The sequence below is a fragment of the Triticum aestivum genome, chromosome 7D (assembly GCF_018294505.1).
Source record: "Triticum aestivum cultivar Chinese Spring chromosome 7D, IWGSC CS RefSeq v2.1, whole genome shotgun sequence".
In the NCBI taxonomy this organism is placed as follows: domain Eukaryota; kingdom Viridiplantae; phylum Streptophyta; class Magnoliopsida; order Poales; family Poaceae; genus Triticum; species Triticum aestivum.
Genome location: NC_057814.1, coordinates 78,796,278 through 78,809,372, shown reverse-complemented (window position 1 = coordinate 78,809,372; position 13,095 = coordinate 78,796,278). Strand labels below are relative to the sequence as shown.

The window sequence follows — 13,095 nt, the reverse complement described above, 5'->3', positions numbered from 1 at the left end:
CGGAGGCGCGGGATGTAGTACGCTTCAGTGAGCGCGCGGTGATCGCCGTTGTCGCGGGCGAAAAGGATCGTACCCCTCCCCTTGATCTCGACGACGGATCCGTCGCCAAACTTCACCGTGCCACTGATGCTGGTGTCCAGGTCGGCGAAGACATCGCGTCGCCCAGTCATGTGGTTGCTGGCGCCGGTGTCGAGATACCACGTGTTGCCGTCGTGGTCCGCAGCAGTGAGGAAGACGTGCTCCTCCACCAGATCAACACGCGTGCCCACATGTTCGCCAGGGCCGGCAATGGTGGCCATCATGAGTGCCGGCCCATCGCCGTCGCTGAGATTGCACGCACGCGCCAGGTGCAGCGCGGGCTTGTCCTCCTCCGCCGCGGCCAGGTGTGCCTGCGGCTGCTGCTGCTTGCGTTCGCGACGAGGTTCAGGGCAGTCACGGGATATGTGCCCTGCATATTTGTTGCAGTTGTAACACTTGATCCCGGACATGTCGCGCCGCCCGTTTCCGCCGTTGGAGCTGCGCCGATCGTTGGCGCGATGTTCCTGCTTGCCGCGGCCATTTCCCTTGCCGTCACCGCCGTTGGAGCTGGAACCCTGTCCTTGCTCCTTCTTCTTTCCACGGGCCAACCACTGCTCCTCCGTGAGCAGCAGCTGGGTGCCCGTAGCATCCGCGGTGCCGATCAAGCACCTCTCTGCCGCTGAACGTAGGCGGCCGATCAGCTCCTCGACGGTCATGCCATTGAGGTCGAGGAGAGTCTCGATCGAGCAGGCGATCTGCGAGTACTGCGATGGCACTTCACGTAGAAATTTCTGAACAATCTTTACCTCATCTATCACATCCCCGAGTGACCGCAGGTTATTGGCGAGGTTGGTGATGCGCATGCCGAACGCGTCGAGCGCCTCGCCGTCCTTGAACGCGATCTGCTCGAACTCTTTGCGAAGCCGTTGTGCCGTGGCCTCGCGTGCTCGGCGCACCCCCATCCTCATCAACTTGATCACCTCCCATGCGTCCGCGGACGTGTCCTTGACGGCTAGGACAGGCACCATCTCTGGTGGCACCGCACGGAGCAGAGCCGCGAGCGCCGCCATGTCCTCGCGGTTGCCCGGCTCGCCCATGCCGGAGACGGCCTCCTAGAGACCTTGCGCGCGCAGGTTGATTTTCATCACCAACGCCCACTCGATGTAATTTGTGGACGTCAGCGTGGGGTAGACGATGTTGCCGCCGCCGTGGCTTTCCCGGATCACGCGCTCGTGGGCGACGATCTCGTTGCCGCCTCTGCGCACCAGGCTTCGCCCGCGCTCCCGCGGTTGTGGAGGGGTGCGTGATGGCGTGCGCACAGGAGACCTTGACGTGGCCCCCCGTGCGCCTTGTCGCTCTTCTCTTTGTCTCCTTCCTTGTCGCCGCCGGCCATGGCGGACGCCGGATCCTTCTAACGAAGCTCTGATGCCACTGTTAGTCGTAGGAATTCGGAGAGTGGGAGAGACTCGAGAGTGTTTTGTGCTGCCAACTATCTGCAGCGTTTTCTCTGACGTTCTTATTAAGAAGCAAAACTGAAAACAACTGAAAGGGGGGATCGTGCCCGAGCTATTCGGCCGCGCCATCCCACGACCAGCTCGCCACTCCCTCGATGCCGCCATGCACGCCTGGTTCGTGCCATCCCACGAAACGTACATGGCCGCCTAGTCTACCTATCTGCTAAGGAATCGGTTAAGCCACGAACACCCTCATGGACTTGCCGTTTATTTGCTAAGTCTGAAACTAACTGAAACTAACAGCGACAGGATTACAAGGTCAACACATGGCAGGCTGCAACCCGAGCCATGTGCCACTCGAGCCCAACTGCAAGCTGAGCAAGGCGAGCTCAGCACCGCTCGCCGACGCCATGTTCTGCAGGAGCATCATCGGCAGTCTCCGGTACCTGGTACACGCTCCCTGACATAACCTATGTAGTGGGTTTCGTTAGCCGTTTCACGGAGGCGCCAACTTCAGAGCGCTTCGCCGCGGTGAAGCGCATTCTCCGGTGCATCGCTGGGACACTCACCCACGGCTGCACCTAGCGCCGCGGTGGCAACCTGGAGCTCGTGGGCTTGAGCGATTTTGACATGGCCGGCGATTTGGACGACAGGAAGAGCACATCTGGGGCGATCTTCTTCCTCGGTGGCAGTCCCATCGGTTGGCAATCACAGAAAGCAAAGGGTGGTGGCCCTCTCCTCATGCGAGGCAGAGTACATGGCCGGATCCATCGCGGCCTGCCAGGGCATCTGGTTAGCTCGCATGCTTGGCAAGCTGCTGAGCCAAGGTAAGGAGGCGTTCAAGATTTTCATCGACAACAAGCCAGCCATCTCGCTCGGGAAGAATCTTGTTCTGCACGACAGGAGTAAGCACATCAACCTCAAGTACCACTTCATCTGTGACGACATTGAGAAGGGCATGGTGGTGGTTGAGTTCATCCGCTCCAGCGACCAGAAGGTCGACATCTTGACCAAGCCACTTGGTCGAATCCGTTTCCAGGAGTTGTGTAAGAAGATCGGCATCCTCGACGTCAGGTGCGCACTTGAATTAGGGGGGGGATTGTTGGATACTTCAGTTGCGAACGCTGCCATGGCAACCATTCTGTTTTCGTTGTCATGGCAGCCAAATTGATAGGTGTTAGTTTCTTCAGTAGATTCAGAAGTTTCAGGGTTTTTCAGTTAAGTTTCTGTTAGCGCAAGAGGGCACGATTGTTGTGTGTTCTGTGCGAATAGGTAGTAGGCCAGCTGCACGACTTCGCCCGTACGATTGAGTTGTTGTGAGCTTTGCGGCAAGCCTTAAATCACTGAATAAAAAGATCAGAGAAACAGAAAAGCAGCAGAACTAGTGCTGCCCAAATCCTCCTATGTCGTTGTGTTTTTTATCAGAGTTCAGAGAGTGAGAGTGAGAGAGGGAGGTGCTCCGGCGGGCATCTCCGGCAACATAGGGCCGCTTTCCTACCGTCTCCTCCCTGCAATCCCCGCTGCCGCCGCACCATTCGGCTTCCGTGCTCCCTAGAGCTGTTGTGCCTACGTGATGCCGTCCAGAGAGAGCCCATCTCGTCCATCCCCGACTGGCCCCTTCCTCTCCCCGCTGACCTTGCCGTTCGGTCTCCACACTCTGAACTGAAAAACACAGTAACTGAAAAACACTCTGAACTACAACGTCCACACTCTGAAACACAGTAACTGAAAAACAATGTCATGGCTCTGTATTTTGTGTTGTCTTGACCATTGTCACTTCGTGCTTGATCAACTACTACTAAAATAAATGACATGGCATTGTTATTTGGTGTATATTCTTTCCTGACATATATTTGGACGACAAGTCAAGCAATCAATAATGATACCATGTTAACTGAACAAATTGAAGTATGTAATCAGTAAATCAGTTCGAGTAGGCAAACAACATGCTTGGATTTAAGTAACCACAATGCATTAGCATACCAGCATAGATTCATTACGACAGGTCACGGGCAGTTCTTACATAGCACATGGCCATAAGAAAATTAACAGACAATAGCCCCTAGACACCAGGTCCAGGAAAGAAATCAAGCTGGATATTGTGGTCATACAATGCAACTATGTGAGTTCTGACAAAATGCGGAATAGTACCGTCGATGAAAATGAGTGGATCTGTCTATTGGCAGCATGAGTGGTCCTTCGAAGCAGCTAAAATACAGTTTGGTTCCAGCCTCAGACGAACCACACAACCAATCAACAGCTAAAAGTCACCATATATACTCTACAATTAAGACGAGTACAATATCCAGCTCCACCATATACTTCCTAGCTAAGTCGAACTGAATTCATTATGACATGGTAAGACATACAATTACTTCAGTTCACTAATTTACACAATGTGGCTCCATGTCATACGCACTTAACTACACACAGGGGCATAATAACTGGGCATATGAACAAAAACAATGGACAGAGGCGCAATAGAGATGGGCTGCGCTGCATCCACTGTCATGGGCTCCATCCTGGGGATGTTCCCATCGGCATCAGTGGTCAAGGGCCTGCCGTTGAGCATCATCACCTGGCTCTGAATGTCGCCACCTTCAGGGAGGAGGTGGTACTCCTCCCTCGTGGCTCCAGACGCCTGAACTACACGCAGCTCCTCACTTGTCAAGGACACGTCATTCCTGGCGTTGCTGTGGAGGTTTATAAGCAAGATAGTGATCCCTGGCTGAAGAAATAGATAAGAGGAAGGTTAGTCAATGAGAGTATGGAGATGAACAGGTGCAATGTGCTTACCGAGTTCTTCGCACAATGTGCGTAGGCACGGATCAGGTTGTTGGTGCCGCTGAATTTGGCGTCTAGAACTGTGCTACCCATCAGGCGATGCCATAGTAGAGCACTGCAGAGGAAAAAGAAATGTCATTAGCCCCCTCTTTGATTCTGCAACTCCATGTGTCATTATCTGATAAAGAACACTTGGTCCTGTGATGGAGATGGACTAGAAAATATTATGATATCACTATCTACCTAACATGCAGGAAAACAAAGAAGTGGAGCTATGGGTCCTCTGTTCGTGGTCGGTTAATAGATTTGAGGAAGCAATTAGAGGAAGTGAGGGCGAGAAACTTTAGGACAGGACCAACAAAACAAGAGAAGATGCTGGTTAACCAAATTTCAGAGTTAATGGCCAGAGGAGAAATTATGATACACCAGAGCTCAAGAGTGCAATGAGTAGTGGAAGGAGATCGTAACACTGCCTTTTTCACTCAAAATGCAGAGGAAGATCAAGACAAAACAGAATAAATTCTCTGCAGCGAGAGGATGGAAGGATATGTCATGTACAGGAAGAAATTCAAGACATAGCTACTAAATTTTTCTCCAAATTGTTTTCTGGTCAGGAGAACCTGCAACCAGATGAAGTGATAAAATATGTGCAACCAAAAGTAACAAATGATATAATGAGCACTTATGTAAACCGTTTACTTCAGAAGAAGTTGAGAAGGCACTATTTATAATGAAACTAAATAAATCACCAGGCCCAGATGGTTTTACAGCAGGATTTTTTTTTTCCAAAACAATTGGGAACTGATAAAGATTGATGTTTGCAATGCAGTTTTGAAGTTCTTGCTTTACAGCAGGATATTTTTTCAAAACCATTGGGAACTGATAAAGATTGATGTTTGCAATGCAGTTTTGAAGTTCTTGCAGAATGGTGAAATGCCGGAGGGCCTAAACAAAATAATTCTGGTGCTCGTTCCAAAGGTAAATCATCCCCAGAATTTATCTCAGTGCCGACCAATAGCTTTATGCAATGTTTTATATATAATTTGTTCAAAAGTGTTGGCAAATAGGCTTAAATTAATCTTGGATGAAATCATTTCAGAGGAACAAAGTGCTTTTGTGCCTTCGCGTTTAATTACTGATAATGTTATTACAGCTTATGAATGCATTCATTACATTCGAAATAAGAAAGGTAAAACTGGAGCAAGTGCCATTAAATTAGATATGACTAGAGCATATGACCATACTGAGTAGAAATACCTTAAAAGGATAATGCAAACTTGGGCTTTCATGATTACTGGATTAATTTGACAAGGAAATATGTTGAAACAGTAAGCTTCTCGGTTAAGGTGAATGGTCGTTTATCGAAACCCTTTAGAGCAGCAAGAGGATTAAGGCAAGGGGATCCCATTTCTCCTTACCTGTTCCTGATTTGTGCAGAAGGTTTAACAAGCTTACTAAACAAAGCAAAATCAGCAATCTTCTTCAGCCCAAACAGTAGTGAAGAGACTAAAGAAGAGATGAAGAAAATTATGGAAATACAAACAGAAGCTCTAGAGGAGAAATATCTGGGACTACCTACGGCCCAAGGAAGAAGAATGACATGGGCCTTTGAAAAGCTAACTACAAAATTGAGTAACTTAGCAGATGGATGGTCAGAGAAAATGTTAAATTCTGCAGGTCGTGCAGTTCTAATTAAAGTGGTCATGCAAGCAATACCCACATATAGAGTGTTGGCTGGGAAATACTTCATAGCACAGATTTTATGAAAGCAAAGAAGAAGAATAGCTCACATGTTTGGCAAGCTATCTTAAAAGGGAGAGCAGCACTTCACTTAGGCCTGATCAAGAGAATTGGAGATGGCAATTCTACCAATATATGGAAAGATAAATGGATTCCAACAATTCCAGGAGGGAAACCAATGTACAGGAGAGAAGGAACAAATGTCTTAAATGTATCGGATCTTCTGCATGCAGAAAGGAATGAGTGGGATTTTAACAAAGTCAATAACAGTCTGCTGCCCACATAATTCTGGCTTACATGGTGAATCATCAACCAAATTAACTCAAGCATGCAGATGGGCATATGACACTGCTGCAGATTTTATTCAAACTGCTAGAGCAGCCACATCATATAGTAAAGTAAAATCACAAGTTCATTGCCAACGACCGCATCAAGACTATAACCCCTTGATAACATATGCACTGTTTTTTTTAGCAAGTTAGTAGTGTGGGCCGAGCTTGCTCAACAAATATAGAAGAAAAGAATTGAGGATTAACAAGGAAAATCCAAAATACTCTAATACAGCCCATAGTAACAGCAGTATAGCATACCTGTAGTAGTCAGGGTTTGGTTGGAATGTTGTTGTATTGAGCAGGCCATAGTTGCCACCAATGAAGCTCTGCCTGCAGTAAGTCTTCGTGTCGTACTTCGCCGACATGCCAAGTTGGTCCAGGTACCTGAAAATACAACCCCATGAGAACAACCTCGCCAAGAACCAGATAGTTTTACAGTTCAGAGTCCCACATTACCAGAAGCTGAACACAAATGCGTCGGTCACAAGGTGGTGGCCACTGTTGTAAGCCCCTCCAGCCTCGCCAACCCACGCGGCGGCCGACGTCCCTGCGGTTTTCAGCAACCTCTGGAGGTCACTGAATGTTCTTGCCGTTCCATCGAGGAACGACGGGTCGAGGATCTTCTCGACGATGTGTGTGTCCACCCCTGCAGTCGTTCAACATTGGGCAGATTAATTTGTTCAGGTCCCGGTTGACTTGTCGTGTTTGCGATGATCTTTCTGTCAGAAATTCTTTTGTGAGGCGGTCGTGGTGAGCTTTACATACCTGGCCCTAGGTTGTAAATGTGGTGGCTAACCACACTGACGGTATCTGGACTGGTTTTGGTGATGAACTCGCCGAACCAGTCTTCGTCGAAGAAGCTTCCCGGAGCGAGCAGCAGCGGCTTCGATGGGCTGTCCTCGTAAATATATTCCATGACCCATTTCAGAAAGGTAGCGTCTTGGGCGTACATATCGGCTGCGATCAAGGTGCCGACTGCCTTGCCTCCGAGCTCATTTCCTGCAATTTTTCAATAAGATGTGTCATCTGACTGAAATTTCATCCCGGTTCAAGGTACCAAGAGAGCGTAGACAGAGCATACCGAGCTCCCAGCCATGGATGTCGTAGCCCTTGCTGACGGTGTACTGGATGAAGGATGCTGCATTGGTCATGTCCCAGCTCCCTCCCATATAATACCCGCCATCCGGATCACGGCCGTTGAGAGCGTTCAGCCCGAAGACTACCTTTGCACTGTAAATTGAAAATAAGAAAACAAATAATTTGCGGAAAAAGTAGGTCTGAAACTATGCACATAGATCAGACAAATTTGGTCCCTTGTTGACATCTCTGCTTCCACAAATATTTCTGCTACATACACTAATTTTATATTACCTATGAGCACATGGATTACTGCAGAAGGGCCAGAAAGTTTGCGAACGTCCGTTGAACCTTTCACGGCTAGCATAGTAGGAACGGGAGGTGGATCCCCTGACCCAAGACTCCTGAGACTAATATGCCTGACTGAGTATCTGAATTTCTGGTGGCAGTACAGTACGGGAGGATATCCATCAGAAGATTCAGAACGATGTGCCATGTACAATACACCAAGGCTGCATACATTTTCTCCAACACGAATACTAGTACTGCACTGATCTGAAGAGCATCGAAATTTACCAGAGAACTAACGGGCCATGGAGAACCCAGGATGCGGGGTGAGTGGGTTGCCACGAGCGGGGATCTCGTGGTGGCCATGGTCGGGAGGCGGCGCCTCTCCGGTGGCCATGGAGGAGGTGCACGGCGAAGCTGCGGCGGCTATGGCGGGGCGGTGGAAGGTGGTGGAGCGGGACGACGCGTGCGGGTGGATCTTGCGGCGGCGCTCAGGGTGCTGCTGGCCGCGCCCTGATCCCCACTGCTGCATCCTTTTTTTTATGAGACAAGCGGCTCGGTGGAGTCCTCCTATACGGCCCAGCACGCACATGGGCCGGCCCAGAAGGGCGCGAACATTTTTTCAATTTGAGGAACGAAATTTGAATTTTGATGGACATTTTTTAAATTCTATGAACAAAAAATGAATTTGATGAACATTGTTTTACATTGACAAACATTATTTTTCATTGATTAACATTGTTTGAATTAAAATTGTTCAACAATTTAGAAAGGAAATTACAAAAAGTAAAGTAAAAAAGTAAGTAATTTCAAAAAATTGTTCATGATTTCATAAAACTGTTCACAATTACAAAAAAAAATCATGTGTTTTTAAAAATATGTTAGCAAGTTGAAAACGAAAAAGAAAAGGAAAACAGAAAAAAATCACGAATTGAAAAGATTTTCTCAAATTGAAAAAAGAAAAGTATGAAAACAGAAAAAGAAAAGAATAAAAACAGAAAAGGGAAAGAAAAAATTTGAAAGGAAAACATAAAAATGAACAAAAAAGAAAAAGGTAAAAATAAATAAAAGGAAAACAGAAAAAAAAGAAAAAAAACCGGTTCAGCCAAAACCGGTTAGGGTGAATCCCGTAAATGGGCCGGCCCAGAGAAACTCCAGCCCTCCAGGGTGGGTGGGTACGCGCTACCGCGCCGGCTCGGTGTAAACAAGGCGTGGGGGGGATTGTTGCGGGTGCCGCGGGACAGCCCACATATATTTTTTACCGTCGGGACAGCCCACATCGAAGACGATTTGTGTGGGCTTTGATGCGGGCGCCGCTTGCAGCCCACATACACCCGCGGCCTGCCTTGTAATCCAAGGCTTAAAAGCAAAAGCACGTGAAGATTTTTCTGGTGCTCAAAGAGAAAAACGTGAAGATTTTTCTACAAAAAAAAAAACACACGTGAAGATAGGCTTACTCCCTCTCTCTCTCTCTCTCTCTCTCTTTTGCTTGTAATAATCGAAGGGGAATCGTGGAGGCTAGGGGCTTAATTTGGGAGTGTGTGATTCAGCATTCAGGTCAAGGGATCTTGCACCTCAGGAACCCTCCCCTCGATCGATCGCGTGATGCCTAAATAGTTTGCGGGTTGAGAGGATCAGAGACGTACCCAGATTTCTGGAAGAAGGCGTTGAGCTCGTCCCAGCGGGCCATGGTCAGGCACCCGCGAGTGAAGCCGAACACCGCCGACTCGCTCTTGGTGAAGGGCACGCACGGCAGCCGCCCGTCGCCCGGGGTGTGGTAGATCACCTTGTCCTGCAGCGTGCCGCCCAGCCGGAGCACCAGCGGCGAGAAGGCTGCAGAAGAGGAATTCCGCTCGATCGGTGAGCTGCTGCCGCTGCCAGACCTTACGTGGGTCGGATGGATATGGATCATGGACTGTCGATCGCCTACGTACCTCTGACGGCGTTGAGCAGGATTCCGTTGGAGAGGTCCTGCGGCAGATGATCGGGTTGAGAACGAAAGCCAAATGCGGTCAGCGCGCCGGCGGTGAGCGGAGGGGGGAGGAGAGGGGGCGCGGGGCGTACCAGGTTGAGTAGGGAGGCGCTGCCCCAGCTGCACGTGCCGTAGTCGCACTTGTCCGGCGGCCACCAGTCGAGCGTGGCGCAGACGAAGAAGTCGCCGGTGGACGCGATGGCGACGGGGCCGTCCACCTTGACGACGCCCGACTCCGCCGCCGCCCCGAGCCGCAGCAGTGCGAAGAGGCACAGCGCCACAGCGAGCCACGCTCGGGCTCGGCGTGGGACGCCGTCGACGGGGCCCCTGGCAGCCGCGGAAGACGATGCCGACACCGTCCGCCGGCGGACCGACAGATCCCCGCCGGCGATCGTCATCTCCTCGCGCTCCGCCGGCCGGCCGCCGCCTCCGGCGACAGCAAGACCGCTGCCCCCGCCGCCCTCCTTCCCTCTTCTCCCTCCGGCCTCCTCCCCCCCTTCTCCCTCAGCCCTCCTCCCTTCCTTCTCCGATTGACAGCCACCAACCGCCACGCCGCGCCCGTTGTGCCTCCACCAGCCGGCCGCCGCCTCCGGCGACAGCAAGACCACCGCCCCCGCCGCCCTCCTTCCCTCTTCTCCCTCCGCCCTCCTCCCCCCCTTCTCCTTCAGCCCTCCTTCCTTCCTTCTCCGATTCACAGCCACCAACCACCGCGACCCGCCCGTTGTGCCTCCACCAGCCGGCGCCGGGAACGGCCGTCGGCGAGCATCGCTACTCCGCCGCCACACGCCGAGCCGCCGCTAGCGCGCGCGATCGAACAGGCAGAGCCCCCAGCGGCAAGATTCAGCCAGGCCGGAGCAATGGTTGGGTGGATTTTGCAGGAGAAGACGCACTAGCCAGTACTAAATGCCACAGCCACACACCCCCGCCGCTAGGGTTCCAAATCTAGTAGTCGAGGAGTGGTGCGCGGAGCCATTTTTGGACTGTGCGGAGAGAGCTAGCTGGGCATCCACTCTTCACACACACACACACACACACTCACTCACTGATCATCCGACAGCGTGGGCGCCAGGACACCACTTCACCCACGCCTCACTGCCATTTTCGCCGTTAGTCTCGAGCTGCATGCTACTGCACGAAAAAAGAAAAAGGCATCATTAGCCTTAAAACAGAAAAAAACTTTCGAGTCGGCTACTTTGGCTGAAAATGGACAAATCACAGCTAGAGCAAAAGTTAGCTTTGAACAAAGTAGAAGACGGAGGGGCGTGGGGCGAGACCGGGACGTACGCGAGGAGCGGTGGGCCGGATGGATTTGCCGAAACTAGAGGTAGACGAATTGCATCTTTGGACCCACATGCATGAAAACGGCAACGTTGGCGGTGCGGGCCATCTTCCGATTTGTACCAATCGCTCTAGTTATACTGATCAGAGCCCAAGAGGGGATGTATTAATGAGCTTGGACAGAACTCTGATCGAGCTCTCCATGTGTTGGGTGAGCAGATTTGTGTGGCCGGCATTTGCTGCTATACGTACACGAACCATGGTTCAAAGCTAATAATTGGACATACGATGTGAGAGAACTTCTTTTGAATGGTTTGTTATTCAGTCAACCAGAGCTCCAGTGTCGCTCCCGCCGTCAACACCCACCCCCGCCTCCCCTCCTCCTCCTCCTACCGTCGCCGGAGGGCGTCCCCGGGCAAAGCCTCGCCGGCGACGTCTCTCCCTCCCCTTATCCAGGCGTGGCGGCGCGGGACGCTAGCTGGCGACAACGTCCAATTATGAAATCCTTGGAAGAAAAGGATGAATCCAAATATCGGGGACTCGAGCGCGGATGGGGGCGCGCATCGGCAGTGGTAGCGCAATGCGGATGCATGGACTGCTTGGTCAGCAAGGGATCTGATGCCGCTCTGTCTCTGGGAGATCCAAATCTCGCTCCTTCGAACGGCGGCTCATTCCCTTGCCCGGCGGTCCCCGTGGCCGTGGCCGGGGGCTGGTGGCACAGGGCAGAGATGTGGTCAGCGCAGCGTGGTGGCTTGGCCGTCGCGGTGACCCTGGTGGCTGCCATGTCCGGTCTGGGTGCCTCTCTTCGCCCAGATTTGGACCCCTCTGGGGCAGTGGCTCGCATGGTTGGCAGTCACCATGGTTGCGGCTGGGGGTGGTGGTGGTGGTGGTGGCTGCTGTCGGCGGGGTAGGCATGTGGTGGTGTGGTGTAGTAGCTGAGGCAGACCTAGCTCTATCTGTGCAGGTGCTCGAGGTGAGCGGATGTGATAGCGAGACTCTTGCTGGACCTAGCGGACGCTCGCCATGGACTGGCAGGAGAGGGGAGGGTCTAGCGATGCCGGTCTCGGCGACCGGCATATGTGGAGATGGGAAGGCTGGGATGCTTCAGGCGAAAGCCCATTGCTGACATCATCGACAACAATGATGACGACGTCTCTTGCGTCGTTTCCCTTCGTGAAGGCATCATTGGGGATCAACCATCGCCTGCTATTTTTTCGTGCTTTGAGCGAAAGCCTCAGACCCTTCTCTGGATCGGATGACTGATGTGGGTTGGAGTGTTGGTTTGAGTTGCTGGATTGTAGGGCGGTGCACGGTGGCGGTGGGGTTGCTCTATGGCGGCGACCAGTACCTTGGCCATCCTATGTTGATGGTTGACCTCTCTTTTTGGGAGCTTGTGGGGGCGGTAAGGTCTTGGTGTTTGGTGCCCTTTGATGGCGTTTGATGTTTGGTGGCCTCGCACGGTGCTATGGTTTTCTCTATTTCTGATGGTGGCCGTGGTGTGGCCAAGGGGAGGTCTAGGACTGTCTCGGCGGAACATTGCCCTTCGGCACAGTCTGTGGCTCTCTCTGCCGCGACGTTCCTAGGCAGTAGGATGCTCTTCGATGGTGGCTACGATCTCCTAGCTCTTTAATGTGCAGAGTGATCGCATGGCAGCAGGCGACTTCTTCTCTACGTCTTCTCAGTGGTGGATGTCCTTTCGGCTGATCAAATAAAGATAGTTCCCGCTCTTCTCGGTCCACTGGTGGTGATGGGTGCTAAGTTCTTGGTGTTGGCTGCTTGTCGTAGCTCGCTTTTGGTTCTTTTTATGTTGTTCCTCGTTCCATCTTCTGTTTTGTTGTTCCTGGTTTCTTCTTCTATGTGTCGAGTGATTTCTGTTGTACTCGTCGCGTTGTATTTCACTCTTATTTATAATAAAAAAAGGTTCAGGCCGGCGTAAACCCGCCGTGGCACCGTCAAAAAAAGAGACCTTTTTTTTAACCGTGCGATGTGAGAAAAAGCTAGCTGGGTACATACATACTCCTACATTGTATCCACACTTCACTTTAGTGGATCCAACAATATGCAAGTGATGTGACTTAGATCCAAGGCATCATTTGTGATATGATGCAGATTATTTTCACGATTTGTACCAACACAGTGGTCAGAGCCTGGA

The 13,095-nt window shown here is 51.4% G+C and overlaps 1 protein-coding gene across 1 annotated transcript; it reads right to left on the bottom strand.

Moving 5' to 3' along the window:
* Window positions 1-3,627: 3,627 nt before the first annotated feature.
* Window positions 3,628-10,142, bottom strand: LOC123168459 (heparanase-like protein 3). The gene is made up of 9 exons (XM_044586346.1): window positions 9,758-10,142; window positions 9,628-9,664; window positions 9,340-9,526; window positions 7,410-7,558; window positions 7,094-7,327; window positions 6,785-6,974; window positions 6,587-6,712; window positions 4,269-4,371; window positions 3,628-4,200 (listed from the first exon to the last, which is right to left on the bottom strand). Exons 1-9 carry the CDS (start codon window positions 10,061-10,063, stop codon window positions 3,892-3,894), a joined length of 1,641 nt encoding a protein of 546 aa, XP_044442281.1. The 5' UTR covers window positions 10,064-10,142; the 3' UTR covers window positions 3,628-3,891.
* Between the last annotated feature and the right edge of the window lie 2,953 nt (window positions 10,143-13,095).

What these genes read in the sequence shown, in the direction of transcription:
- LOC123168459 (XM_044586346.1), bottom strand. Translation starts at nt 10,063, where the DNA reads ATGACGATCGCCGGCGGGGATCTGTCGGTCCGCCGGCGGACGGTGTCG. An exon ending in GCCTTCTTCCAGAAATCTGG is followed by an intron (nt 7,559 to 9,339) that starts GTACGTCTCTGA and finishes TTCAATTTACAG; the next exon opens with TGCAAAGGTAGTCTTCGGGC. An exon ending in CATCCATGGCTGGGAGCTCG is followed by an intron (nt 7,328 to 7,409) that starts GTATGCTCTGTC and finishes GAAAAATTGCAG; the next exon opens with GAAATGAGCTCGGAGGCAAG.